Source organism: Acinonyx jubatus, chromosome D3, assembly GCF_027475565.1.
Source record: "Acinonyx jubatus isolate Ajub_Pintada_27869175 chromosome D3, VMU_Ajub_asm_v1.0, whole genome shotgun sequence".
NCBI classification, from domain to species: domain Eukaryota; kingdom Metazoa; phylum Chordata; class Mammalia; order Carnivora; family Felidae; genus Acinonyx; species Acinonyx jubatus.
Genome location: NC_069392.1, coordinates 39,250,649 through 39,276,437, shown reverse-complemented (window position 1 = coordinate 39,276,437; position 25,789 = coordinate 39,250,649). Strand labels below are relative to the sequence as shown.

Below are 25,789 nucleotides of genomic sequence, written 5' to 3'. Positions count from 1 at the left end.
TTTGGGTGTGAGATGGGTCTCTTATGAGAACTCTAATTTTAAATCTAGCTATATGCAAACAAAAGCCCAGACGTTAGGGAAGAGCACACCTCCTTCCTCCCACTGACCCCCATGGGGGATGATTTTTATTTGGGAATAAGGAGGTGATATACAAGGCACAGGGCTGAAGAGGATGACAATTTACTTTTTTAATTTAATTTTTAAAGTAATCTCTACACCCAACGCAGGGCTCGAACTCACAACCCCGAGATCCAGAGTCATGTGCTCTGCCGACTGAGCCAGCCAGGCTCCCTAAGAATAATTTCTTTCAATCTTGTAAGTGGGTCCACGGTAAAGCTGCAAGCGTGCTGACCACAGTGTAAAACAAAGACCCTTTCCCTTGGGGCTATGCTGGACTTTTACCTGAGTCGGGATCAGTATCTCATATCCATAAGCATGGCTGTCTCTCCCTTTTTCTGCCATTGTGGGGCGTGCGGTTGACTGCTCCTCCCCACGTCTTCTCCCAAGACTTTCAGGGTCCAGCAATTCCCGGCCAAGAAAGAAAAGTGGAACCATCCCAGTCCCTCAGTGGATTCGGACAAAAACTGGTCATAAAATCAGATACGACTGCAACAGGAGACGCTGGAGAAGAATCAAGCCGGGTCTATCAGGATTCGCACGTGAGACTGTACCCATACTTAAGCTGCATCAAGGTCACCAGCATCACCACTATCTGGACAGTTGGACATGCATTAAGGGGAAAGTGATTTTCTATGTTTCTACACTAGTAGGTGGCCTCAGTAAGATGAGAGACCTTCCATTTGAAAAAAGAAGTCCTTAAGCATAATTAACATACGTATCTTTTAATATTCCAAGAAGAACTAAGTCTCTAGAATGGAATAGGCAGAGGTAGTGGTTTCCCTGACTGTTTCTGATTCTTACCTACTACGCCCAACTCCACAACCGTCAGGTGCCCACATCAGGCATCAGAAACAGAGAGGGAGAGACATATTTCTATACCCTCAATGGATGGTGAAGCTTGCTACTCCCATCCAGTGGACATGCTGGGTCAAACGCCCCCCCAGCCCTGCCACCTACACCGTAATTCACCTAATATACTCCTTTTCCTGTCTAGCTTTTCTCTCTGCATAAGATACTGGAAAGAGCATAGGTGTGGAAGAGCATAGGAAGGAATGCCACTTGCCAGTGGTTGATGTTGGGAGACTTTATTGTACTCTCAGACTCTGTTTTCTTTATCTGCCAAATAATCATTATACTATCTTCATGGGATTGCTGATTATTTAATGAAATAACAGACAAAAATGGTTAGAAGGTAGTAGACATTCTTTAGTTCCTGGGCATTTACCTGGGAAACTAAAAGGTGGCATGAGCCAAAACAGGGAATTACTTCTCCTGCTAATCTTCATACTCCAACCTTTCTTGAATGTCTTTATTTATTTGTTTGTTTATTTATTTATTTGTTTATTTGGTGGATTTCATTCAGGCAGATTTAGGCAGGGGTCAATAATTTCTTTGGTCTCTGTGTATAAGGAAGTCATAACAATTATTCAGGGGCCCAGATTTTCTGGCAGAGTCTGGCAGAGTTCTCCCACCTCTAAGAGCTGGAACAGTGGCCAACTGGTTGCTGGGAGACAGAGATACAGAGAGGAGACAGAACCCTAGCCAGTGCTGGACACCCACACCACCCAGCTGGAGCCTTGTGCAGGAAGCAAACTCATGGCAAAATGAAGGGTCAGAGCCCTCCTCATGAGAAGCAGCTTCTCTTGCAAAACAAGGTCCATTTTCAGGTGCAGAGCAGGCCAGGTAAGTCCTGCTAGCCTGGAGAGCTATATTCCCATCTTGTGTTCCAGTGTTTAGTCTTGTGGCTCGGTGCCACTATGAACCCACAATTTGCAAACTCAGCCGATTTCATTGCTGTTCCTTAGTCCTCTGAGATGATCTCTGCTCCCTCCCTCTCCGACTCTCCCTTTCTGACTCTTGCTCACTTGCAACTCAACCCTGCCTCCTCGTCTTCAGCGATAACTGCGCCTCCTATGAGATGAAGAAAGCTGAATCACGCAGGAATATTCTCCACGTTCTGCCTCTCCCAATACTGGTCTAGTCCCCTAAACCTCTAAAGAGTGTGAGGGTTCTACATGATGGGCAAGCAGCAGACCTTTCTGGCTAGCTGGATAACAAAAGAGATGCCAGGTGCCAGGAGAAAATTACTTACATTTATTCCTAACGTCCCCTCTCCATGACCATTAGCTGCTCCCACCAAAAAGACTTTCCTACATTCACTCCTCCCATTTGATTTGCCTGATTCCCTTCTGGCTGCTCTGAGAACGTGCTCCATAAGTCTGTCCCCGTCTCTGTGACCTATGCCTCTCTGTGCTATAGCACAACCAGGGATGCCTGTGAGTGTCCTCCAGTCTCTCCCCGCCTAAGGGGGGAAACTCCTCCCCAATCTCACGATCCCCTCCAGCTAATATAAAATTCCTCTTCTTCCTTGTCCTGGACTGCACTGTGTGCTCCCAACATTCAAATGTTGAAGTCCTAACTCCTTATTCTTCTGGGTGTCTCTTCATTTGGCCCAAAGGCTCCCACATGCAGTCTTTGGCTCTGACGCCGCATTCCTTGTTCCTTAGGGCTCTCCCTCTTTACCTTGTAGATGCTGAACACAAAATTCAGTCCTGAGCCCACTTCCCTGATCCCCCTTGAATAGGCTCATCATTCTCATGGCTTCAGCTATTTTGGAAATTTGTTTATGTGTCCCAAATTTATAACTCCAGTGTATATCAGCCCCCCATATCTAAGTATCCACTCAATGCCTCTTGTCTCCCCAAATCCATGTTTCCCTCAGGATTCCCAAGTTGATTATCATTAGGGCTACAAGGCCATCCACAGTGTGGATGCCAGTCTTGGAGGTCTGGTTTCATTAGGGGAACTAGAGGGGCTTTTCCATGGCTCCCTATCATCCATGGGGTAAGCAGGTAACTTTCTTCAGTGGGCTTGCAGGCATGGCCCACCTGTTCAGCCTTACCTCTGCCCACCCTTTCAGTGCTCTGGGTCACCAGTTGCCCAAATTCAAAAGCTGTCTCTCTTCTCGAAGCCCTTGCTCAAGCTAAACACCAAGCTGAGGATGCCTCCTACGCTAGCCCTTTCCCCCCCCCCCCCAGCCCCCACCCTGCTCAGGTGTACCTCCTCCAGAAAGCCCTATCTCCTTTCCCCTCTCGCTCCCCACTGCTGCTCAGATTCTCATGCAGAGAGCTGTCTCTGCCCTTCCCACATTCTTTCCAGCATGATCTATTTATATGTCTGACTCTCTAACCAGACCTCAAGCCTTTCTTTTTTTCTTTAAATGTTTTATTTATTTTTGAGAGAGCACAAGTGGGGGAGGGGCAGAGAGAGGGGGGGACAGAGGATCTGACAGCAGCATGTTCAACTGACTGAGCCACCCAGGCGCCCCAGACCTCAAGCCCTTCAAATGGCACGGACTGTGCCCATGTAATTCTTGGTGTCCTGTTCAAGGAATAAGTTTTGAAACTAATAGACTCGTCTACAAAGTCTTTGTTAACTAGAAAAACAAATTAGCTGCAGCATTCCAGACCTTACACATGCTGATTCTTTAAGGTTTTGACCATGTCTGGCATCACTTTTTAAGTTACAGTCCTGACTAATTAATTAGCTAATATAGTCTTAGCTGGGCTATTATTCCTTCTGGGTTTCTGTTTGGGCCGATTTAGGCTGGAAGAGCCAAGCCATCTGGAATAAGATGAATGTGTCTGTGGATGAATTAAACCTCCTTATCCTCAACTTCTGACTTCTTTTCACTCACCTGGCTTCTCCCCCACCCCCAACATTGTAGATTTTAGGGATGAAGAGGGAAAAGGAATTTGTAGAAAGTGGATCCACCCACTTACTTGAAATTTATGTGGCTTTGTCACACCAAATCTGTGTGATTTCAAGTTGGGATTATTCATGTAGAGACATTCTTATTTACAAATGTGTCCTCCCTGAAAAGAATTTCTCCAACCAATTGCCCAGCTGCTTCTCAAACACATTTGTGATCCAGACCTGCTGTCAACAAAAGGTCTCCATTGAAAACATGGATCTGTTTCATTCCTGGCTGACAGTGCTTGCTCGGCATTTTACAAGAATGCTTCTTTTTGTTTTTGTTTTTTTTTTTTTAAAAAGGAGCCAAAACTCAGGGAATAATGAATAGAGAATTCTCAAGTAGAAATAGTCTCATAAGCTAAAAGCTTCCAAAGGGTTAAAACATGGAAGAAAATATTGCTTTGTTTGTAAAGAGCAAGTTTTCAAAAGCTCAGCTAACTTTATTTTTTTCTCCCAGTTCATAATCCAAGAGTCTTACTCGTAAACGATGGTTACACTTCAACCCATATCTCGATTTACAACAGCCATGAAATAATAGCAGTATACACATCCCATAGAAAAATATAGTTCTTGAGCCTTTGAAAACGGAATAGAATGAAATTATAAAACGTTTCTCTTGGTAACACAGAAGAAAATAACTGAATGCTGTGTTTGAAGTCCATTGCAATTATATCCCACATGAATAGTTGTTGTTAGAGAAAACCATCAGAGATCTTGCCTCAGTCCCTCTCTGGAATCCCTGCTTCTCTGCAGCACAGAGGCAGTCTGGAATGATGGAATCCCACTGGCCTAGAGAACAGAAGATCATTGCAGGTCACACACTCCACCTCTCCATGCCTCAGCACCCTCCTCAGCCCTGAGACCACTCCCAGTGCAACACACCCACAAAAGGATGCTCTGTAATGTCCTTCTGGCACCCAAACCTTCTTCTTTGTGCCCAGTGCTGTGCAGAGCAAACTGAACTGAGCATTCCAGAAGGTTAAACATAAGGCACATTATACACGATTTCCTTTTCATTACTGCCACTTCCTCTGCGGTCACTAATTTCAGAGTGGCCAGACCTTAAAAAAGAGGCTATGCAGGGTGTGTGTGTGTGTGTGTGTGTGTGTGTGTGCACATATGTGCTCGCACATGCATATATGTGTATGGGTGTGTGTGGGGGGATCCTGGGGCAGGGGGGGAATTTTTGAAGGTCACTTCAAAAGTAAGATGAGAATAAAATAGAAAGGAGCTAGAATACACCCACCTCGTCCTGCTTAGAAATACATAAGGCTTGAGGCAGATGAGTTGCAGAAATCAGAGAGAGAGCTTCTCTGTTTGCCACCCACAGGCTGCCGGGACACAACACAGGCACCTGGGCAGAGTAACCCTGGTGATGGCACTGATAGACGGTCACAGCGATGACTATGCACAGCTTCCGTAACTCAACCTGAAACCAGGCAAACCCCTTTTCAGGTTTCATTTCCAGCCCCGCATTTGCTGCCAAGGCTCACAAGCCTTCTGGGGGACCCAAGGCCAAGTTTCACTAACTTGGATGCTGTTACCAGGCAAAATTAAAGTGGAATTAATCTGCCTCCTGCACACGCTCTAGGTTTATCAGTTTATTTCAGATAAAGCCTGAAAATTCCACATATAAGTCGTCCACAATTCAGGAGGCAAAGATAGATTTCCAAGTACAATCAACCAGTATTTCATCGTAGGGCCGCTGAAACCCGAGCCTCTGTTTTTAACCCACATTGCTAGACTGCATTCCTAGTCGGGAGCGTTTGGTTCCATCTGGCCATTTCATTCCCGGTCAGATAATACCAGACGTATCTATGTAACATACAAGCCACTGTCAAATAGCACTGAGCCATCTCCCCGAGACAGCTGTTCCACACAAGGGCTTCATTGTCTGAGAAAAGCTTGTATCATTTTACTTCAAGAGCTGGGGGAACAAGCATTCTGTCAGCTGCCAGGGCTTGGAGGAAACCTCACTCACTGCAGATTTTCATTACTTTGTTACCAAGCCCCAAACCCCACAATCGGCTGTTAGGGATGAACATTGGAAACAGGAACGAAAGTCCTCGCTCTGCTTTCATTTTATCAGGGAACATAATAGCTCCACACACCCAGAGAATTTATAGTTATGCTTTTCAAAGATAACACGACACTACCAGGCAACCACAAATGCCTTTTCTCATGCCGCCCTTGGTCGTGCACGTTTAACCGCTTCAGGTAAACCAGGAAAGTGCTTTCCAGTCCTGGAATGCCAAAAACAACGTCCCTAGGAAGCAGCTGTCAGACTCAGGATAATGGCATCATAAAATAATTGAGAACTGAAAAAGTATTTAAAATCGGATGGTTCCTTTCTTTTTTTAACTCTCTAATCAAGAAACATTACTGCAACTACGCCACCCTGCATCTATACCTCACGTTCCCATTGAGTGAGAAGGTTCTGTTTCCAACTTCTTTTTTATCCCCCAGGAACGCCATGTATTTTACATTTAAACAAAATGTAACAAAAATACCTTATATTCTTATGAGCCTGATGACTGTGAATGTGATGATAGGTAGCTTATTCTAGTACCTTCAGCTGCTGTAGGCTTTTTTTGGAAGGGAGGGTGGGATTTTTTGTGTGTGATAAAATATACATCAGACCTACCATTTCAACCATTCTCTCCCTCCCACTTTCTTCCTTCCTTCCTTCCTTCCTTCCTTCCTTCCTTCCTTCCTTCCTTCCTTCCTTCCTTCCATACACAAGCAAGGGAGGAGCAGAGAGAGAGAGGGAGAAAGAGAATCCCAAGCAGGCTCCACGCCCAGCGCCAAGCCCCATGCAGGGCCCGGAGCCATGACCATGAGATCACGACCTAAATCGAGAGTCAGATGCTCAACTGACTGAGCCACCCAGGCGCCCCTGAACCATTTTTAAGTGTACAGTTCAGAGGCATTAAGTATATTCACCAAACATGTTTGAGTATTTAAGAATTGGGATCATTCCAGTGCCTCAGAAAATAAATTAAGCAAGTATGGTCCGAGTCTTCCTTTCTCTCACTCTATTCTACTTACACTTCATGATGATTTTGAAGACTACGTATCCCGGAAGGGATTTGTCAGAGAGCCACCTTCGTCATGTACCCTGAATGTACCGCCTTGTACGGGACCCAAAGAACACATAAGGTGGCTTGGCCAAGAGACAGATATATCTGGGCTTGACTCATTTGTCAAAGCTATTTTTCTGGGTGTGCACAGATTTTTTTTTAAAGCTGGTTACTCAGAAATTGGCTGTGCCTACCAGACAGGCTTGGCCTCTCTTCCTCACCGAGCCTCTTATAAAAAAAGAAAAGGTTAAATTAGAGAACGCGTAAAACGAAGGCTCTCCACAGCTCCGGTCCCAGTTATCAGAACAGAATTGTGGTTGCCAAGGAGCGAGGGACAGATATGTATGGAGAGCTTTAGAGGACAGCACTGAGTGACACACAAGAGTATCATTATCTTGTCAAATGTTATTCATGTTGTATCTGTTCCATCAGACACTTCTGTGTTCTGTGACCTTGGACAAGATACTGCCAGAGAGCTGTTTTGAGGGCAAATAAAACACCTGTCAGTGTCCAGCCCATTGCCCGGGGTATTGTAAGGACAAGATGAATATTCTTTCATGTGCTTCTGTTCTCCCTTCTTCCCATGGAGGTTGGCTATGGCTGTCTGGTCAGACCCTCACTGATTTGGATTTGCCTCCTTTGGAATTGGCGACTCTTTGACCTGGGCATGGGGAGTTACCTCTGCACTATTCAGAATTCTGGAATGCTGGTGAATTGAAGCTCCTGGGCCTGAGAGATAAAGCTTGCAAGTGCTTGTCGAATGGAATCACATCCCAAGAACTGGACAGGACATACAGGATTCCTCCAGATCATCCTGCTGACCGACACAGAAGGGTTCTACCATTTCTTTTTTTTTTTTTTAATTTTTTTAACGTTTATTTATTTTTGAGACAGAGAGAGATCGAACATAAACGGGGGAGGGGCAGAGAGAGAGAGAGAGACACAGAATCGGAAGCAGGCTCCAGGCTCCGAGCCATCAGCCCAGAGCTCGACGCGGGGCTCGAACTCACGGACCGTGAGATCGTGACCTGAGTTGAAGTCGGACGCTCAACTGACTGAGCCACCCAGGCACCCCAGGTTCTACCATTTCTATGCCAGGTGTTCCTCTCCCTCTGCCAAACCCTTGTTCTGATTGGCAGGGCTCTTTATCTCACCAAGGATCCCCCCACCCCCTTCCTACTTTTGGCAACAACGACTTCTAATTACTCATTGAAAATTCTGTAACTATGGAAGAACAAACATTTTGCAAGGTAAAATACTTTTGTAACACAGAATTTCCAAAATATTTCCCAGACTCAAATACATATTCACTGATCCCCTCCTATGTACCAGGAACCATCAGAAGGGCAGTGTCTATAAAGATGAATGAGATAAGAATAATTTCTGTCCTCAGCTCATTTTTCAGTGGAGGAGAGAGACACATAGACTGCTGTAAAATAATGTTGGAAAGAGCTGATAGACAGATATACAGGCTATTATGGAATCACGAGGGAGACACACCCAACTCAGCCTGAGGGGAGGCATTCCGCAAAGACTTCCAGAAGGTGAGGCCCAAGCTGAGACTTGAAGGGAGAGCCATATTTTGTAGGCGAGATGGGCTTATATGAATAGATGTTATGGATTTGAATCAGTTTTGTACATTTACAAAAGCATGCATAAAGGCATTTTCATCTAAACTTTGTGTTAGTTGTTTGATCTAAAGTTATAAAGTTATATTAAAAAAACTAATAATTTGGACTCTTCACTACAGACCATTGGCTTTCAAACTGTATTCTAGAAATCCTAGGATTTTTTTGAGATCGGGGGTTGTCAGGGACCTTGGTCCAAGGGACAGTGGACGCTGAGCAGACAGAACTCAGACCATCACCTCCACTGTTCCGTTATATTTATTGCTGCTGAGTGTAACTATTTTTAATTAGAGAAGGGGTTTCTGATATTAACATATGTTTCAAACGAGGAAGGAAGACCAACTCCCCAGTGAAGCAGGTTTCACCGCATACTTGCCATCTAAGACTAATTTATCCAGCTGAGTACTTTTAAAACAAAGTACCAAGAAATACTCCCACCCCTAGTTATCTTTGTCTGTTCTGCAACCATGACCCTCACACCTCCCCCCAGGCAGCAACCTTGCAAAATAAAGTGGAGATTTGATAAAATGTATCTCTACTGCGAAGAAAATGTCCGTAAGGAGTATAGCTTATTAATGGTGGGATCTTCAGGGACAAAGACAGCACTTTTTATTCTTTAGAAGAAATCTCATTATAGCAAAATACCTTCCTATGGAATGGATTTGCTAAATTCTATTTATAAATCAGTGCTTTAAGTAACATGTGAAGTAAAATTCTGTAACAGTGAATAAATGGGTTGCTCCTTCATGTTCATTACTTTGGGACTTTTCCAAGAGTGCACATTTCAAAATACAAAATGCTTCTCTTTGATCCTGAACACACAATGAGAACCTGGTTTTCTGACAAGATTGTCACCTTTCAAATACATGTGTTTGTATCAAAACGTGGTAACTTGTTGTCAGGGCTCCTTTAGTGTTGAAGAAGATTTTCCTAAATCGTTATACCATGACTGTCCTTGTGCATCACTATAAAGATGGGTTGAGAGAAGTAGATCCAGTCTTAGATGGGAAGAAAACACATGAGTGACTTTCCTGGGTCCTATAGGAAGTCAAGCAGGAAGCTAGAATGAGTCCTGAACTAATGAGGTGAATGCACCGAAATCTGAATATTAGCTTGTTCTGTTGAGCAATAAATACATCAGAGGCTGTTGCTCCTTAGACACCAGCATTTTTCCTAGGAAAATCTAATCAACTCTGGGTATAGCCACCGAGGGAAAAGAAGGGAGGAAGATGTTACTGCTAAGACTTCCTTACTGAAACCCACCCCATCCATTGCTGCTCGGTGGTGCCTCCTTCTCCTGTTACCAGGGCAAAAGCTAATTCTGCTTGTGGATCAATATTCAGGTGAGCCTGGAGTGACATCAATGGTTAGGGGCAACTGTCAAGGAGATTACTCTTCCATTGCTAAGTTGTTTGCACTTACAACATGAGGAACATTTCAGAAACCTACTTACAGGTTTTCTAACCTGCTCATCAAGGCAACAAATAAGCTAGTCAGCCAGTTGATAGGGTTCAGGCAAGAGGAATGAGTGCAGAGAAGAGCTGAGAGCAAGACACAGGGAGGAAATCCCACAGTCTGCTAATTATTCTTTTCGAGACTCAGTTTCCATAAAAAATACTTCCTTGATGGAAAACTCACTGCCTCGTGACACAATTAGTTTGGTTCATTTAGTAAGTCTATTTACCACAATTAGACATAGGCTCGAGGTCTAATTATAAAGAAATTATTGATATTTTTATTAGGGATGATAATGTATGATGATTATGTAAAAAAAATCCTTATCAGTGGGTACATAGTAATGTGCCACAATGCTTTGGACTTTCTTTAAGATAATCCAGCAAAAATGACTAATGGGGGAAGATAAGAAAATGAGGCTGGCCAGTGGCGTTGGGTGATAGGTACATTGTACTAAACTCTCTACTTTTGTGCATGTTTTATATTTTTTATGAGAAAAAGTTAAATGATTTAAAAAATAGGTCTAAAAAGTCACATCATAACAATACTCTTCTAGGTAGTTACCACGCAAAAACGAAGATAGGCTTAAATGCTTACCCCTAATGCCTAAATTTCTTTGATTCAAAAATATCATCAGTTGGAGGATCCACCATTCATTTGATAATTATTTTTCAGAGGAAAATAAACACACAACACTGAAATACACGCTGATTATAAACTATATCCTAATTTCAGAATTGTTAAAAATGTGGAAAACATTAGAATTGAGGTAACCTGGTCATTTTGTTGTCAATTGTGTGTGTGTGTGTGTGTGTGTGTGTGTGTGTGTGTGTGTGTGTTTAACGTAAGCTCTATGCCCAATGAGGGGCTTGGACTCAAGACACTGAGATCAACAGTCCCATGCTCTACGGACTCAGCCAGTCAGGCGCCCCTTGTTGTCATTTGTTAATAGGAATTATTGTGTTAAAAAGCCAAGTTTGAGAATAACAGTGTGCACGGCCCCCATCATTTATTTATTCATCATTTACTTTAACCCGTTACGTTGAAATTTGTGTTAACTTAGTGGCTGAGGGTTTGCCTTCCTAAAACCAATGAAAGTGCATGCTAAACGGGCTTATGAATCTGAATAAGCCTGGTCCCTTCTGGCCTATGCATTATCGGCCTTGTTTTCATATCGTACGTTACAGAAAGTAATAAAACTGTGAGATTATAAATGCCCAGTGCACCTGCACCGGTGACCCTGGCCACTCGTCAGAATTACTGTCAATCCCTTAAGAATCAGCACCCATTTCAGGATCCTCTTGGGAAAGAGGAGCGGTTGTAGGAACTCGAGCTGGCCCCCCCCCCCCCCCCCACGTTGAGCTTGGTACTTTTCAGAGAAGAGATCTAGAGCTAGAGGGCATGGGGCTGGAGCTGGCGAAGGTGTTACACCCGCCCAGCCGGTTTCTTTTTATCGTGCAGCGCGGGGCATCTGGACGCTCAGCCGGAATGGCCCAGCGGTCCCACCCAGTCCGGCGGCGGGGTGCGGAGCTGCAGGGCCGGACACCGGAATCGGTAGGGAAGGGAGCGCCAAGCCTAAAGACGCCGCTCAGCCCGCGCGCGAGCGCCGGAAGTGCGGAGTGCGCAGCGGGCGTTACTTACTGTCTTCCGGCAGGTTGTTTTCCCGCTCTTCTCGCTCCATTTGCTGGCACCACCCTTCCATGCGGTCCCGCTCTGCTTGGAGGAGCTTCAGAAACCAGTGGCCGTCCCGGTGGCACACCGACCTTTGGACGGCCTCCAGGGGGTCTTCGGTGATCGAGTCAATCCAGGGATCCGGGGGAGGCAGAATCGAAGGGTCAAAATCCGCATCGAAGTCGTCGTCGGCTGCGCAGGCGTGGTAGTGGTTTCCTGAGCCCTGGATGCTGACGGTGGAGGTGCTTGCGTCCCGGGAGAACTGTCTGGCCATTGGGCCGGGGCACGAATTGTCCTCTATAGACTCCAGAGAGTTTTCCAGATTATCGTGGAAGTCCAGGTCGGCCTGTACGGCTGTCGTCACGCTGTTGGATCGAGTGAACCTGCGGAAGCTTGGAGGAATGGAGAAAGGAAGATTGAGTTCAAGGCTATTTCTCGAAGCGAGAGCATTTCTACTTTTCTTCATGGGTATGGCAGCAGGGGGTCCTACCCTCTCAGTCTGGCGGGGGGCGGGGGGGGGTAGGCCCTTGACACAAGCATATCGGTTGCGATAGCTCTTATATACGTATCATGGCTCTCTCATTTTTGTTCAATACAATATTAAAGCATCTCTAGAGAAATGTTAGAAGCAATGCGTGTAGCTGTGAAAGCCAGCAAAATGTCCAGAGTCCAACTTCCTCCACAAAGCTGGGATGGCTGGAATTCTGATATTCAGGTTGCTGAGGGGTAAGGAAAGAATTCTGCATAATTTGCTTAAAAATCCAGGAAACAAAAGCAACCCAACCTGGTCCAAGCCTATTGTGAATCCTGCATAACCACATTTTTTTCTAGGGACAGCGTTTACGCAGTAAGACTTTCTGAAAGCAAACCAAAATGTCATTAAGTTCCTCTTAAAACTAAAACTCCTTCCCCTGGTGAGGACTCATTCACCTGTCTCTTGATCGAAAGGTCATTATTACCATTTGACACAAAGCCTTTGGGGCAAAATCAGCTCACAGTTCTAGAGTTCTCTGGTACCATTCTCTGCACCTTTAATTTCCCTTCCCACAGTCCTTGTACCAAGAGGATACAAGACAACCTATTCGCAGATTCAGTCTGAGCATTTTGTACGGATATTCATGTAATCGGTGTTTTTCAACCAGATGGCTCTGACATCTCTGGTTGACCCTGACAATGAAGGTGAGGGCATATGGAAGGTGGGAGGGGTGGAGAAGAACAGAGGACCAGTGAATTCTTTCTCAGACAAGGGGCAAGGGGAGGTGTGGGCCTGAAGTAATTTAAAACACTTACAAAAAACTTCATTAGCTCGTAGAGCAGGCAGGCAACAATGGCAGAGAATATAAGTCTGCTGAAGGCAGCGTCATGTGCCTGTTGCCTACTCTGTACTTTTTTTTTTAATTGTTTATTTTTGAGAGAGAGAGAGAGAGAGCAGGGGAGGGGCAGAGAGAGGGAGACAGAGGATCCAAGAGGGTTCAGCCACTGACAGCAAAGAGCCTAATGTGAGCTCGAACTCAGAAACTGTGAGATCATGACCTGAGCAGAAGTCAGACGCTTAACCAATTGAGCCACTCAGGTGCCCCCGTACTCTTTTATTAAGGTGACCTCTTGATCTAATATTTTTATTTACTTTTTATTGTGAAAAAATATACATAACATAAAATTTACTACTTAAACCATTTTTAAGTGTGTGGTTCAGTGGCTTTAAGTACATTCACATTGTTGTACAACCATTATCGTCATGCGTCTCCAGAATGTTTTCAGCTTTCTCAGTTGAAACTGTACCCATTAAACAGCTCCCCTCAGCCCCTTCCTCCCAGCCTATGTCAACCACCATTCTACTTTCTGTCTCTATGGAATTTGACTTCTCTAGCTCTCTCATATAAGTGGAACCATACTGTATTTGCCCTTTTAGGACTGGATTATTTCACCTAGCATGATGCCTTTTTTTACAGTTTAGTTTTGATAGAGAGAGAGAGGGGGAAGGGAGGGAGAGAGGGGGAGAGAGAGAATTCCAGGCAGCTGTCAGCATAGAGCCTGAGGGGGGGCTCGAAATCACAAACTGTGAGATCATGACCTGAGCCTAAACCAACATTTGGACGTTAAACTGACTGAGCCACAGGCGCCCCTCATGTAGCAAAATGTCTTTAAGCTTCTTCCATGCTATAACATATGTCAGAATTTCCTTCCTTTTTAAGGCTGAATGATACTCCGTTTTCTGTATATACCACATTTTGTTTATCCATTCATTTGTAGATGGACACTTGGGTTTGCTTCCACCTTTTGGCTATTTTGAATAATGCTTCTTTGGACAGGAGTGTACAAATATCTCTTTGAGACTGAGTTTTCCATTGTTTTGCGTATAAACCCAGAAGAGAAATTACTGTATCATACAGTAATTCTATTTTTAATTTTTTGAGGATCTACCATACTGTTTTGCATCACAACAAATCCATTGTTTTCCCCTAGAAAATAAAGCTTTAGAAAAAAAGGTGGCTGCACTATTGATCTGTGTTAGTTGTTAGGATGATCAGCGTAATCAAATATGGTGTGATTCTGGCCACTCATTTTATGAAGGTAGACCAGTCAAAAAAAAAGCTGGCCCATCTCATTGTTTGCTGTTTTCAAGAAATTACTTCTGTTGAAGGTATTTTAGCTGGTCATTTTATAAGATCTTTAACTCTCAAATGGGCCAAAAAAAGAATCACATAGTGTGAAAGTCTAAAAGCCATGGTACAGATGTCTTGTACTGGAGCGAAAGGAAGAACAGTTTTGCTCATGTGATTCTTCCAATAGCCACTTACATCTTGGCTGCAGTCGGCCTTTTCTGCATTCTTCTTATTCATCCCCCTGAATGTTAAATGTCATCTCCTGAAGCTCAGCTTTCTTTGCAGACGCAGGTGTGTGAATTGGATGCCTCTCCTTGCAACAGTTGACATTGCAAGTTGCAAGTCAACTTGCAGTCTGGCTGTTCTACTAACACCAAATCTCAACTATGAGAACACTGGGCTTCACTCTCCAAGATCATGTATTGCCAGAGGCACTGCATTTTCCAGACTTAAAGAAGTGCCTTATTTTTTTCTCAATCGCAGCAAACTTGCCAGAGACAGAGTCTGTTCCACACACAAAACAGAGTGACCTCTCCTGTGCCTCTGTTTTTACCTACACAAAACCATACCACCAGCATTCCTGATAGAGGGCTCCTGGCTCTGAATCCTGTAAAGTATCCACCTTCTTAAGAAAAATTACTTGGCAATAGATGAGTAGAAGTTTGCAGTTTAGTCACCCAGAAAGAAATAAAAGTTAAGGAAAATTAAAAAGGTTTGGGATTAAAAGCGGTGCCTTTGAACTCAGGCAGCCCTGTTTCTCTCAATTAAGTTCCTTAAGCAAGTGCTTTCTTCCACCCAGAGCTTTCAAAGAATGTTCTGCTCTGCAAAACGTTTCATGTCTTTCAAGTGCAAAGTTCCTTCTGAGTGAAGAGCACAATGAAGTTGTTATGGCTGTTTTCGAATTTTGATAGGAACACAAAAGGAGTCGTTGGGTGAATTTCTGTATTTTTAAAAACACAGTGGCTCACTGGTTTGAGCGTCCAACGCTGTTTCCACTCAGGTCAGGATCTTGCGGTTTGTGGGTCTGAGCCCGAGCTGGGCTCTGCACTGACAGCGTGGAACCTGCTTGGGATTCTCTCTTTTCTCTCTCTGCCCCTCCCCTGCTTGCTCTCTGTCTATCCCTTTCAAAAATAAATAAATAAACATTAAAAAAAAAAAAAAAAAGAAGAGATCGGTTGCTGAGAGGTGGTATAAACCCATAAGCTGACCCCAGGGGCTTGCCATTTCCAAACCTACAATGCCATTCGTAAAGCTTCTTAGTACTTCATGCCCTGAAGGCACAATGTGTAATCATGACAACTTCTGTAAAGGACCGGCCAATATTCTGACCTAAGGAGCAGGAAACCATGAAACCAAAGACTGGATCAACCAGTATGGGACACAATACCCTGTCTGTTTGGGACAGCAAGGGGAAAGTCACTTGGTCACATTCACTCTGCTGTTACTTTGTGCACTTTCTCTGAAACACATTTATACGTGTAATAGGAGGATTTTCTGCTGCCCATCCCCTCATGGTGACTTTTCTGCACGTAGAAATCAACACAAAAATGGTACATGATGGGACTGCATTTAAATAAAGTTAAGTCACGAGCAAAACAAACAAACAAACAAACCAAAACAAAACCTAAGCATAGTCAGTGTCTTTAGGACTTGCAAGGTGTTCAACTGTGTGAGACCCAAGCCATAAACTTATCTGGAGGAGACGAACTCAGTCATTCTGTTACCGAATCCTCTAGCCTCTGGTTATCTTCTTCATCCCTCTCATTCACATAATGGTTGCTTTCCAGGGCTAACTCTAGTTTCAAAGGGAGAAACACTAGTTCTGTGCTGTTTGTTCTTTCTTTGTGGGAGGCTTTAGACATTCTTCACTAAGCCTGCTGTCAAGGCTGAATAGATGTGGGATCTGAAAATGCTACTCTTCAAAAGTGCAACCATCTGGGTATTTTGTGAAATGGCACCCTTTAACTGATGTAAAAACCCAAGACGTCTCCATATATAAAAGATAGATCAAAAGAAAGGTGTGGGGGTGAGAGGAGATTGAGATCAAGAATTAAAACCTGCTAAAAAAGAGATTCTCTCCCATCAGGTCAGCTTCCCAGTTAGAACAGCTCATGGAGAAACCTAGGCGGAATACAACCCTGTCGCGGATTCAGTGGGAAGGGACCCTCCTGCTCCCTGTTTGAGATGGTTAGCACTGTCTTATTGACAGATTTTAAAGCTACCTCAAGGGGCACCTGGATAGGCTCAGTTGGTTAAGCATCTGACTTTGGCTCAGATCATGATCTCATGGTTCAAGAGTTCAAGCCCTGTATCAGACTCTGTGCTGACAGCTTGGAGCCTGGAGCCTGCTTTGGATTCTGTGCCTCCCTCTCACTCTGCCCCTCCCCTGCTCTGTCTCTCTCTCAAAGATAAATAAGCATTAATAAAAAAAATAAATATCTTTAAAAAGTCATTAAAAACATAAAACTACCTCAAAACAAGCATCCATTCATTATTCAAAATCCATTATGTCCATTCTTTTACCCGTAGGTCTCTTTCAGCAAAGGAAAACAGTAAGTTTTCTACGTAAAAACTCCCTCTTTTGTAACGCATTTACCAATTAAAGAAAGGGAAGAAACGGACAGTATTGACAGTGGGCTTGTGATCATCAGCTAGCTTCTGAGAGGGCCTGGCATGTTGCCAGCCCCCTTTCAGTACCAGCTGGGCAGGTGCTAGTATCCTTGATGGGCTGTCACTATAGGAACCTTGGTTAGGAGTCTCAACAAAACATCCTCGAACTGACTGCGCCCCAGCAACCAGAGCAGTAGGTCACTCCTTGACTGTTGACCCCAGGTAACTAACAAAAGCCTGAGAGGTCTCACTCATTATTCGTCTTACTGTCTTATTTTGGTGTCAAACGGAGGCCATAGGCTTGTGAGTTGGAGGATCATTTTTCTTTTGCAAACTACATTATCTGTAAAAACATGTGAAAAGGAAGAAAGAAAAAGGGAGAGAGAGAAGACAGAAAGAAGAAGGGAAGGAAGGGAGGAAGGAAAGAGGGAGGGAGAAAGATGGAGGTGGGGGAGAAAGAAGAAAAAAGGAAGGAAGGAAGGAACGGAGGAGAAAATGTATGAGGCTTATCAGGAATTATGCCAAGAGTCAGGCTTTTAAAATTTGAAATGCATGAATGCCACACCTTTCAAACTCCGGTGTATTGTAAGTGCTATTTGGCTAAGTCATGGTATTGTTAACTTGGCAAGGAAAAGAAGTGATTTGCCAAATGTAATATCAAGGGTGGGTCCTAGGCTATGTAGTACTCCAAAGAAGCTGTGAACAGTGGGAATTGGTCCAAGCTTCCAGGTTGGCAAAGGAGGGCTGTCTTTGACCACCAACAGTCTAAGTTTGTGGTCCCGAACTGGCTGTCAGAAGATGTCTCAATGTTGGCTTCTTGTTTTAACATCTTGCTTAGTTGAGGGGCACCTGGGTGGCTCAGTTGTTAAAGCATCTGACTTCAGCTCAGGTCATGATCTCATGGTTTGTGAGTTGAGTTCTGCCTTGGGCTCTGTGCTGATAGTTCGGAGCCTGCTTGGGATTCTCTCTCTTTCCCTCTCTCTCTGTCCCTCCTGTAATCATGCGCACTCTCTCTCTCAAGGTAATTAAATAAACTATAAAAAAAAATCCTGCTTAGTTGAAAAGTCACAACTCACTACAAACCCCACTGTTTATGTATTTAAGTCACTTACAGTCAGAAGCATCTTTTATAGTCATTGACTTTATGCTGAGAAAACGTACACTACCTTTGCACATGCTTGTTACATCCAGTTATGAAGCCATGAGCTTTAATGTGTGAAGCAAGGAAAATTTTTAAAACTTAGAATATTTTGGAAATAGAGGTAATTTTGGTGAAAAAACAAGACTCGAATTATTCCTATTCACAGAGACATTTGTTTCTAGAGCAGCTTTCATAATAGCTTGAAGGCAATTTCCTTCAACGCCTATGACCCTATCTGTGCATTCACTGACCTGCCGAAATGGCAGGTGTCATTCACGACCACATTTCGACGCATTTTTTCCCCTTAGCATTAAATGTGTCCCCGGGGGTCTGAGTATTATTTCATAATGTACAAAAGGTATACTAGGAGAGAAGGAGATGGTTCCACCAAATGGAGATAAGAAAGACAAGAGACTTTATGCAAATCATCCAAGTATCCATCTACTCCCATTCCCATACCATAAATGAAGTATAAATGGAAAGATCTTGGCTTTCCCTTTGCATACATGCACCTCCAAACACACAGATCCTGCTCAAGACATTCACTGTTACCCAACTTCATCGATTTAATAAAGGAATGGCAGGCAGCCATGGGGAGTTGATGAGGGAAGGAAAGAGGTCACAAAGTGATTTCTTACCCACTTATTCTAGGAAAAGCTTTCTCCTTTAATCCCCTGGATACTGAAGACAAATAGCCCTTGCAGTAACACTGACTCTCACTTGGATGATTTCTAGATACAGATCCCAGCCAGTTAAGAAGTAGTTTACAAAGACACAGATAAAGATATTAAGGGGCACCTGGTTGGCTCAGTCAGTGAAGCATGTGACTTTTGATCTTGGGGTTGTAAGTTCGAGCCCCACATTCGGCATGGAGGTGACTTAAAAATAAAATCTTAAAAAGAATTTAAATATATACACACCAGAAAAATAACAGTTTGGAATTTTCTTTCCAGAAAAGTGCTGTGAGACCAGGAGCTTCTCTCTGTGCACTAAAGACAGATGTCAATTTGTCAATTTGACACTGTTAATAAATAAGAGTATATAATATCAAAGCCTCTACCGCTCCTTAACATTTTCAGTTTTAGAGACCAAAGATGATCGCTTTATAATTGTTCCCAGATATATCATACATGTTTACCCCCATAAAAGGTAGCTGGGTTGCAACAGGGGCAGGTAGCCAGAACCTGTATCACACACTTACCCACACTTCTCTTATTTCTGAACTAGAGATTATGACGGCAACACAGCTACCTGGGAAATATGACGATAAGCAGGAAGGCAAGATCTAGGAGATTAAACCTAGACCTCAACAAAGAGTCTCCATCTATGTATGATGCTACTCTAAATTTGAGGAAACACTGCTGGAATGTTGAATCCGAGAACTTACACATAAAAAGAGGTTATTGATGTTAATTATATTCAACTCCCACAGTTTATTTATTTTACTTTTTAAATGTTTATTTATTTTTGAGAGCAAGAGAGAGAGCACAAGCGGGGGAGGGACAGAGAGAAAGGGAGACACAGACTCTGAAGCAAGCTCCAGGCTCTGAGCTGTCAGCACAGAGCCCAGCGTGGAGCTTAAACCCACAAATTGTGAGATCATGACCTGAGCTGAAGTCAGACGCTCAATCCACTGAGCCACCCAGGCGCTCCCTCCAACACCCACATTTTAAAGACAGATAGGTAGTTACTTTCAGACTGGATCTCTTGACTGGAATATTTTTCCCCCAGAGCTTCAGTACATTCCCATACATTCCAGGACCTTTCAAGCCACAGAGTAGTGCTCAATAACAGGGCTTACCCCACTTTAGGCTAAATAAAACATATATGGACGATTTCTGCTTTTGGCCAAGATGGGGTAAGAATGACTGAATTTATTCTTCTATCTGAAACAACTAAAAAAAAAAGGAAAAATATATGAAACAAGTGTTTTCAAGATACACTTGATGTCAGACAATGAAGAGCAGTGATCATGAGATGTGGGAAACAAACAAGTTCGGCGATTACCTGTGTTGACTGATCAGAGAAAATGTCCAGGCCGCAGCACAGGGAGGGGTCTCTGTGTGGTGCTAGCAGTCTCCCTGACTTGATGAGACATAGCTGGGAGTCCCAGGAGGGGACTTGCAGTGGGAGTTTGCAAGGCAGAGTGTGGCAGAAGAGAGAACTGCACAGAGAGAACCCAGAGATCCTCGCAGGGTCTCAATAGAGTATTTATCCACAGTGAATGCATGGGGTAAGAAACCTACCCACAGCTGGAGTATATTTGTCCCTCTTTGGAAAAAAAAAAAAACAAACCAAAAAAAACCAAACAAAAAAACCCAAAAAAATGCATCTTTTAATTCATTAATTTACTTTTTAAGCTTTTAGAAAATTTTTATTTATTTTTGAGAGAGAGAGAGAGGCAGAGTGTGACTGGGGGAAGGGCAAAGAGAGAGGGAGACACAGACTCTGAAGCAGGCTCCAGGCTCTGAGCTGTCAGCACAGAGCCTGGTATGGGGCTCAAACTCAGGAATCATGAGATAATGACCTGAGCTGAAGTCAGATGCTTAACTGACTGAGCCACCCAGGCGCCCTCAAAAAGCATCTTTTTAAAATGACAAAATAATGACTCTTGATATACAAAAGCTGTAAGTTGTCATCATGAGCACACATGCACTATAAAACAGGTTAAAAGAAGTCTTTTAAGGGTAAGGAAAATGATGCTAGATGGAAATTTGGATCTACACAAAGGAATGAAGAACACTGGAAATCATAACTTTGTGAACAAATAGGATTTTTTCCCCTTTTATTTAAATTGTGTTAAAGATAACTGTTTAAAGCAAAAATAATAATATATTATGGATTTTTAATACATGTAGAAGTAAAATGTTTGATAACAATAGCACTAATGTGGGTAGTAGAGGAATGGAAACATTTTAAGATTCTTATATACAAAATGATCTAATTTCCATTGAAGGTATATTGTAATAAATTAAAGATATACATGATAATCTCTATAGCGACCCCTAAAATATACAATAGAAAGTTATAGCTAATAAGAAAACAAAGGGAATAAAATGGAATCATAAAAAGACAATCCAACGGAAAGCAGAAAAAAATGAAATATAGGACAAAGAAGAGATAATAAATAACAAATACAAGCTGACAGAATTAAACCCAAACACATCAACAATTACATTAAATGTAAGTGGTCTAAGTATTCCAATGAAAAGGAAGAGGTTGTGAGATTTGACTAAAAAGCAAAACCTAACTATATGCTGCCCATAAAAACCACTTTTTAAAAAAAGTTTATGTATTTTTTAAAAAGAGAGTACAAGTGAAGGAAGGGTGGAGAGAGAAGGAGAGAGAATTGCAAGCAGGTTCCACACTCCAGTGCAGAGCCCAATGTGGGGCTTTAACTCATGAATGGTAAGACCATGACCTGAGCAGAAATCAAGAGTTGGACACTTAACTGAGTCACCCACGTGCCATTAAAAATTTCTTAAAAAAAAGGTTTACTTATTTTTGAGAGAGAGAGAGAGGGAGAGAGTGAGCAGTGGAGGGGCAGAAAGAGAGGGAGAACGAATCTCAAGCAGGCTTTGCACTATCAGCATAGAGCTCAACATGGGGCTCAAACTCACGAATGGTGAGATCATGACCTGAGCCGAAATCAAGAATTGGACGCTTAATTGACTGAGTCACCCAGGTACCCCCCAAACCACTTTAATTATAAAGACATGAATAATTTAAAAGTGAAAGAATGAAAATGATACATCATGCTAACACTAATGAAAAGAAAATTCTCAGTTGGTAGAGCATGTGACTCTTGATCTTGGGGTCATGAGTTTGAATCCCATGTTGGGTGTAGAGCTTAAGAAAAAAAAGAAAGAAAGAAAAAAAGAAAGTTCAATTGCTATCTTAATATCAGACAAGGTAGATTTCATAACAAAAAAATATTGCCAGGGAGAAAGAGGGATGTTTCCTAATGATAAAGGAGCCAATTCATCAAGAAGATATAATAATCTTAAATGTTTATGTACCTAATAAGAGATCTTCAAAATACATGAAGCAAAAATTGATAGAACAATAAGGAGAAATAGATAAATTCACAATTATAGTCAGAGGTTTCAACATTTCTTTCTCAATAATTGATAGAATGTATAGACAGAAAATCAGAAATTTATAGAGAAATTTAAAAAACTAACCTGACCTAATTGGCATTTACAGAATACTCCACTTAAAGATAGCATAATAACATTTTATTTAAAGTACACACAGATTATTTAGCAAGACAGACAGTATTTTGGGCCACAACACAAATCTCAATGAATTTTAAAGGATTCAAGACATAAAGTATAGAGTCTGGTCACAATAGAATTAAATAGAAATCAATAACTAAATGATATTTACCAAGTCTCAAAATATTTGTGAGCTAGATAACACAAAGACTATGAACACAAAGAAGGAGATTAGGAAACATTTTGAACTGAATGAAAATGAAAATACAATAATCAGAATTTGTGGGATGTAGTTAAAACAGTACTTAAGGGGACATTTATAGCATTGACATCAATAATACAAAAAAATAAAGGTCTCAATTCAATGTTCATCTGCTACTTTAAGAAATTAAAAAATAGAAGAGCAAATGGATTCTATGGTAAATAGAATAAAGGAAATGAAAAAGACAAAAGCAAAAATCAATCAAATAGAAAACAGAAAAATAATAGAGAAATATCAGTAAAGTCAAAGCTTTTTTCTTTTAAAAATTGATAAAATTAATAATCTTCTAGCCAGACTGATGAGGAAAAAAAAGAAAAGACACACATTACCAATATCAGAAAGGAGAGAGGTGTCATCACTACAGATTCTATAGCTATTAAAATTATTTTAAATGAATATCATGAACAACTTTATACCAACAAATTGGATAACGCAGATGAAGTAGACAAATTCCTTGAAAGACAAACTATCAAGGATCAAGTAAGAAGAAATCAATGACGTAAATAACCCTATATCTATTAAAGAAATTGAATTTGTAGTTAAAAATTTTTTGCACAAAGCAAACTTCACATCCAGGCAGTTTCACTGGTTAACTCAGTTAAATATCTAATTAAAAAAATTATAACAATTTTACACAAACATTTTTAGAAAATCGAGGAGGAAAAAACACCGACGACAGCAAAGACAATACAAGAAAACTACAGAACAATTATTCTAACACCAAAGACAGCAAAGACAATACAAGAAAACTACAGAACAATATTTCTCATGAATACAGATGCAAATATTCTTAACCAAATATTAGCAAATTAAATCCAATGACATATAAAAAGGATTATACATGATGACAAATTGGGGTTATCCCAGAATGTAAAGTTGGGTTAACATTAAAAAATCAGTCAAAGACAACTGAATAGCCACATGCAAAATAATGAAATTGGATCCTTACCTCACACCACATAGAAAAGTTTGCTCAAAATAGGTCAAAAGCCTGAATTTAAGAGTTAAAACTCTGAAATTCTTTGAGGAAAACATAGGGGCAAGTCTTCATTATTTTGGATTTGGCAATTGTTTCTTAAATATGACATTGAAAACACAAGTGATGAGAAAAATTGGACATCATCGAAACTAACAACTTTTGTGCATTCAAAGGCACTATCAACAGAGTAAAAAGACAACCCAAAGAGGGAGAGAAATATTTGTAAGTCATATATCTGATGAGGGTCTGGTATCCAGAATATATAAGGAACTCTTATACTACTTAACAATAAAAACAAGTTACCTAATTTTTTTAAGATTTAAAAAAAATTTTTTTTAATGTTTATTTTGAGAGAGAGAGAGAGAGAGAGCGTCAATGCAGGAGGGGCAGAGATTGAAAGACACACAGAATCTGAAGCAGGCTCCAGGATCTGAGCTGTCAGCACAGAGACTGATGCGGGGTTTGAACTCGTGAATCGGGAGATCATGCATGACCTGAGCCGAAGTTGGACGCTTAAGCATCTGAGCCACTAATTTTAAAAATGGGCAAAAGCTGGGCACCTGGGTGACTCGGTCAGTTAAGTGACTGACTATAGCTTAGGCCATGATCTCAGCAGTTTGTGGGTTTGAGCCCGCAGCCGGCTCTGTGCTGACAGCTTGGAGCCTGTTTCAGATTCTGTGTCTCCCTTTCTCTCTACCCCTTCCCCACTTGTGTTCTCTCTCTCTCTCTCTCTCTCTCAAAAATAAATAAACATTAAAAAATGTTTTTAAATTAAAAAATGGGAAAAGGACTTAAATAGATATATCTCCAAAGAGATAAACAAATGGCCAGTGAACACATGAAAAGATAATCAACATCAGTAGTCATTAAGAAAATGCAAATTTAAGCCACAATGAGATACCACTTCATATCTACTAGGATAGTCATAATTTTTAAAAATGGAAAATAACAGGTGTTGGCAAAAAAAAAATGGAGAAATTGGAACACTCATACACTGTTGATGGGAATGTAAAATGGTATAGTTGCTGTGGAATATAATTTGGTGCTTCCTCAAAAAGGAATCCTAAACATAGAATTAGCATATGACCCAGCAATTGTACTCCTAGGTAAATACCAAAAAGAATTAAAGACAGATGTTCAAACAAAAACTTGTACACGAATGTTTGTAGTAGCTGTATTCATAATAGCCAAAAGATAAAACATCCCAAATGTTATGAATGGATGAATGAATAAATAATGTAGTATAACCATATTATGGTTATTCAGCCATAAAAGGGAATGAAATACTGTTTCAGGCTACAACATGGGTGAACCTCAAACCTGAAACAAAAGGCCACATATTGTATGATTCCATTTATAAGAAGTATCCAGAATATGGGGTGCCTGGTTGGCTCAGTCAGTTAAGTTTCTGACTCTTGGTTTTGGCTCAGGTCATGATCTCACATTTTCTGAGTTCCAGCCATGCATTGGACTCTGTGCTGACAGTGTGGAGCCTGCTTGGGATTCTCTCTCTCTCCCTCTCCCTCTGTCTCTCTCGTCTCCCTCCCTCTCTCTTTGCCCCTCCCCTGCTCACACACATACTTTTTCTCCCAAAATAAATAAACTTTAAGAAAAAAAAAATATCCAGAATAGGCAAATCCATAAAGACAGAAAACAGATTAGCAGTTTCAAAAGGCTCGAAGGGTGAATAGGCAGCGACTATTTAATGGTTATAGGATTTTTGTTCAAAGTGATGAAAATATTTTGGAACTAGATAGTGGCAATGGTTGTGCAATACTGTGAATGTACTTAATGCCATTGAATTGTACAGCAAAAATGGTCAAGGTGGTAATTAAAAAAAAGGTTTTTAAGTTTATTCATTTATTTTTAGAGAGAGAGAGAGAGAGCAAGAGAGAGCATGATTGGGGAGGGGCAGAGAGAGAGGGAGAACAAAAGAATCCCAAGCAGGCTCTGCACTGTCAGTGCAGAGCCCAATGTGGGGGGGGGGGGGGTCTCAAACTCACAAACTGTGAAGTCATGACCTGAGCCGAAATCAAGAGTTGGATGATCAACTGACTGAGCCAGGCAGACACCCTGGTAAATTTTATTTTATATGCATTTTACCATAATTAAAACAAAAATCAATCAGTGCAGTTCATCATATTAAATAGTTTAAATGAAAAACCTTGTGATATCTTTTTTTTATTAAAAAAAAATTTTTTTTAACGTTTATTTATTTTTGAGACAGAGAGAGAGCATGAACGGGGGAAGGGCAGAGAGAGAGA

The 25,789-nt window shown here is 41.7% G+C and overlaps 1 protein-coding gene across 18 annotated transcripts in view; it reads right to left on the bottom strand.

The window, feature by feature from the left end:
- Nucleotides 1-25,789, bottom strand: part of DLGAP1 (DLG associated protein 1) — an 885,205-nt gene that overhangs the window by 16,768 nt on the left and 842,648 nt on the right. For all 18 annotated transcript variants that reach the window (XM_027068585.2, XM_053206118.1, XM_027068580.2 and 15 more), the window contains one exon: nt 11,681-12,102. In XM_027068585.2, coding sequence (XP_026924386.1) covers nt 11,681-12,102 — 422 coding nt within the window. The remainder of the gene's footprint in view (nt 1-11,680; nt 12,103-25,789) is intronic.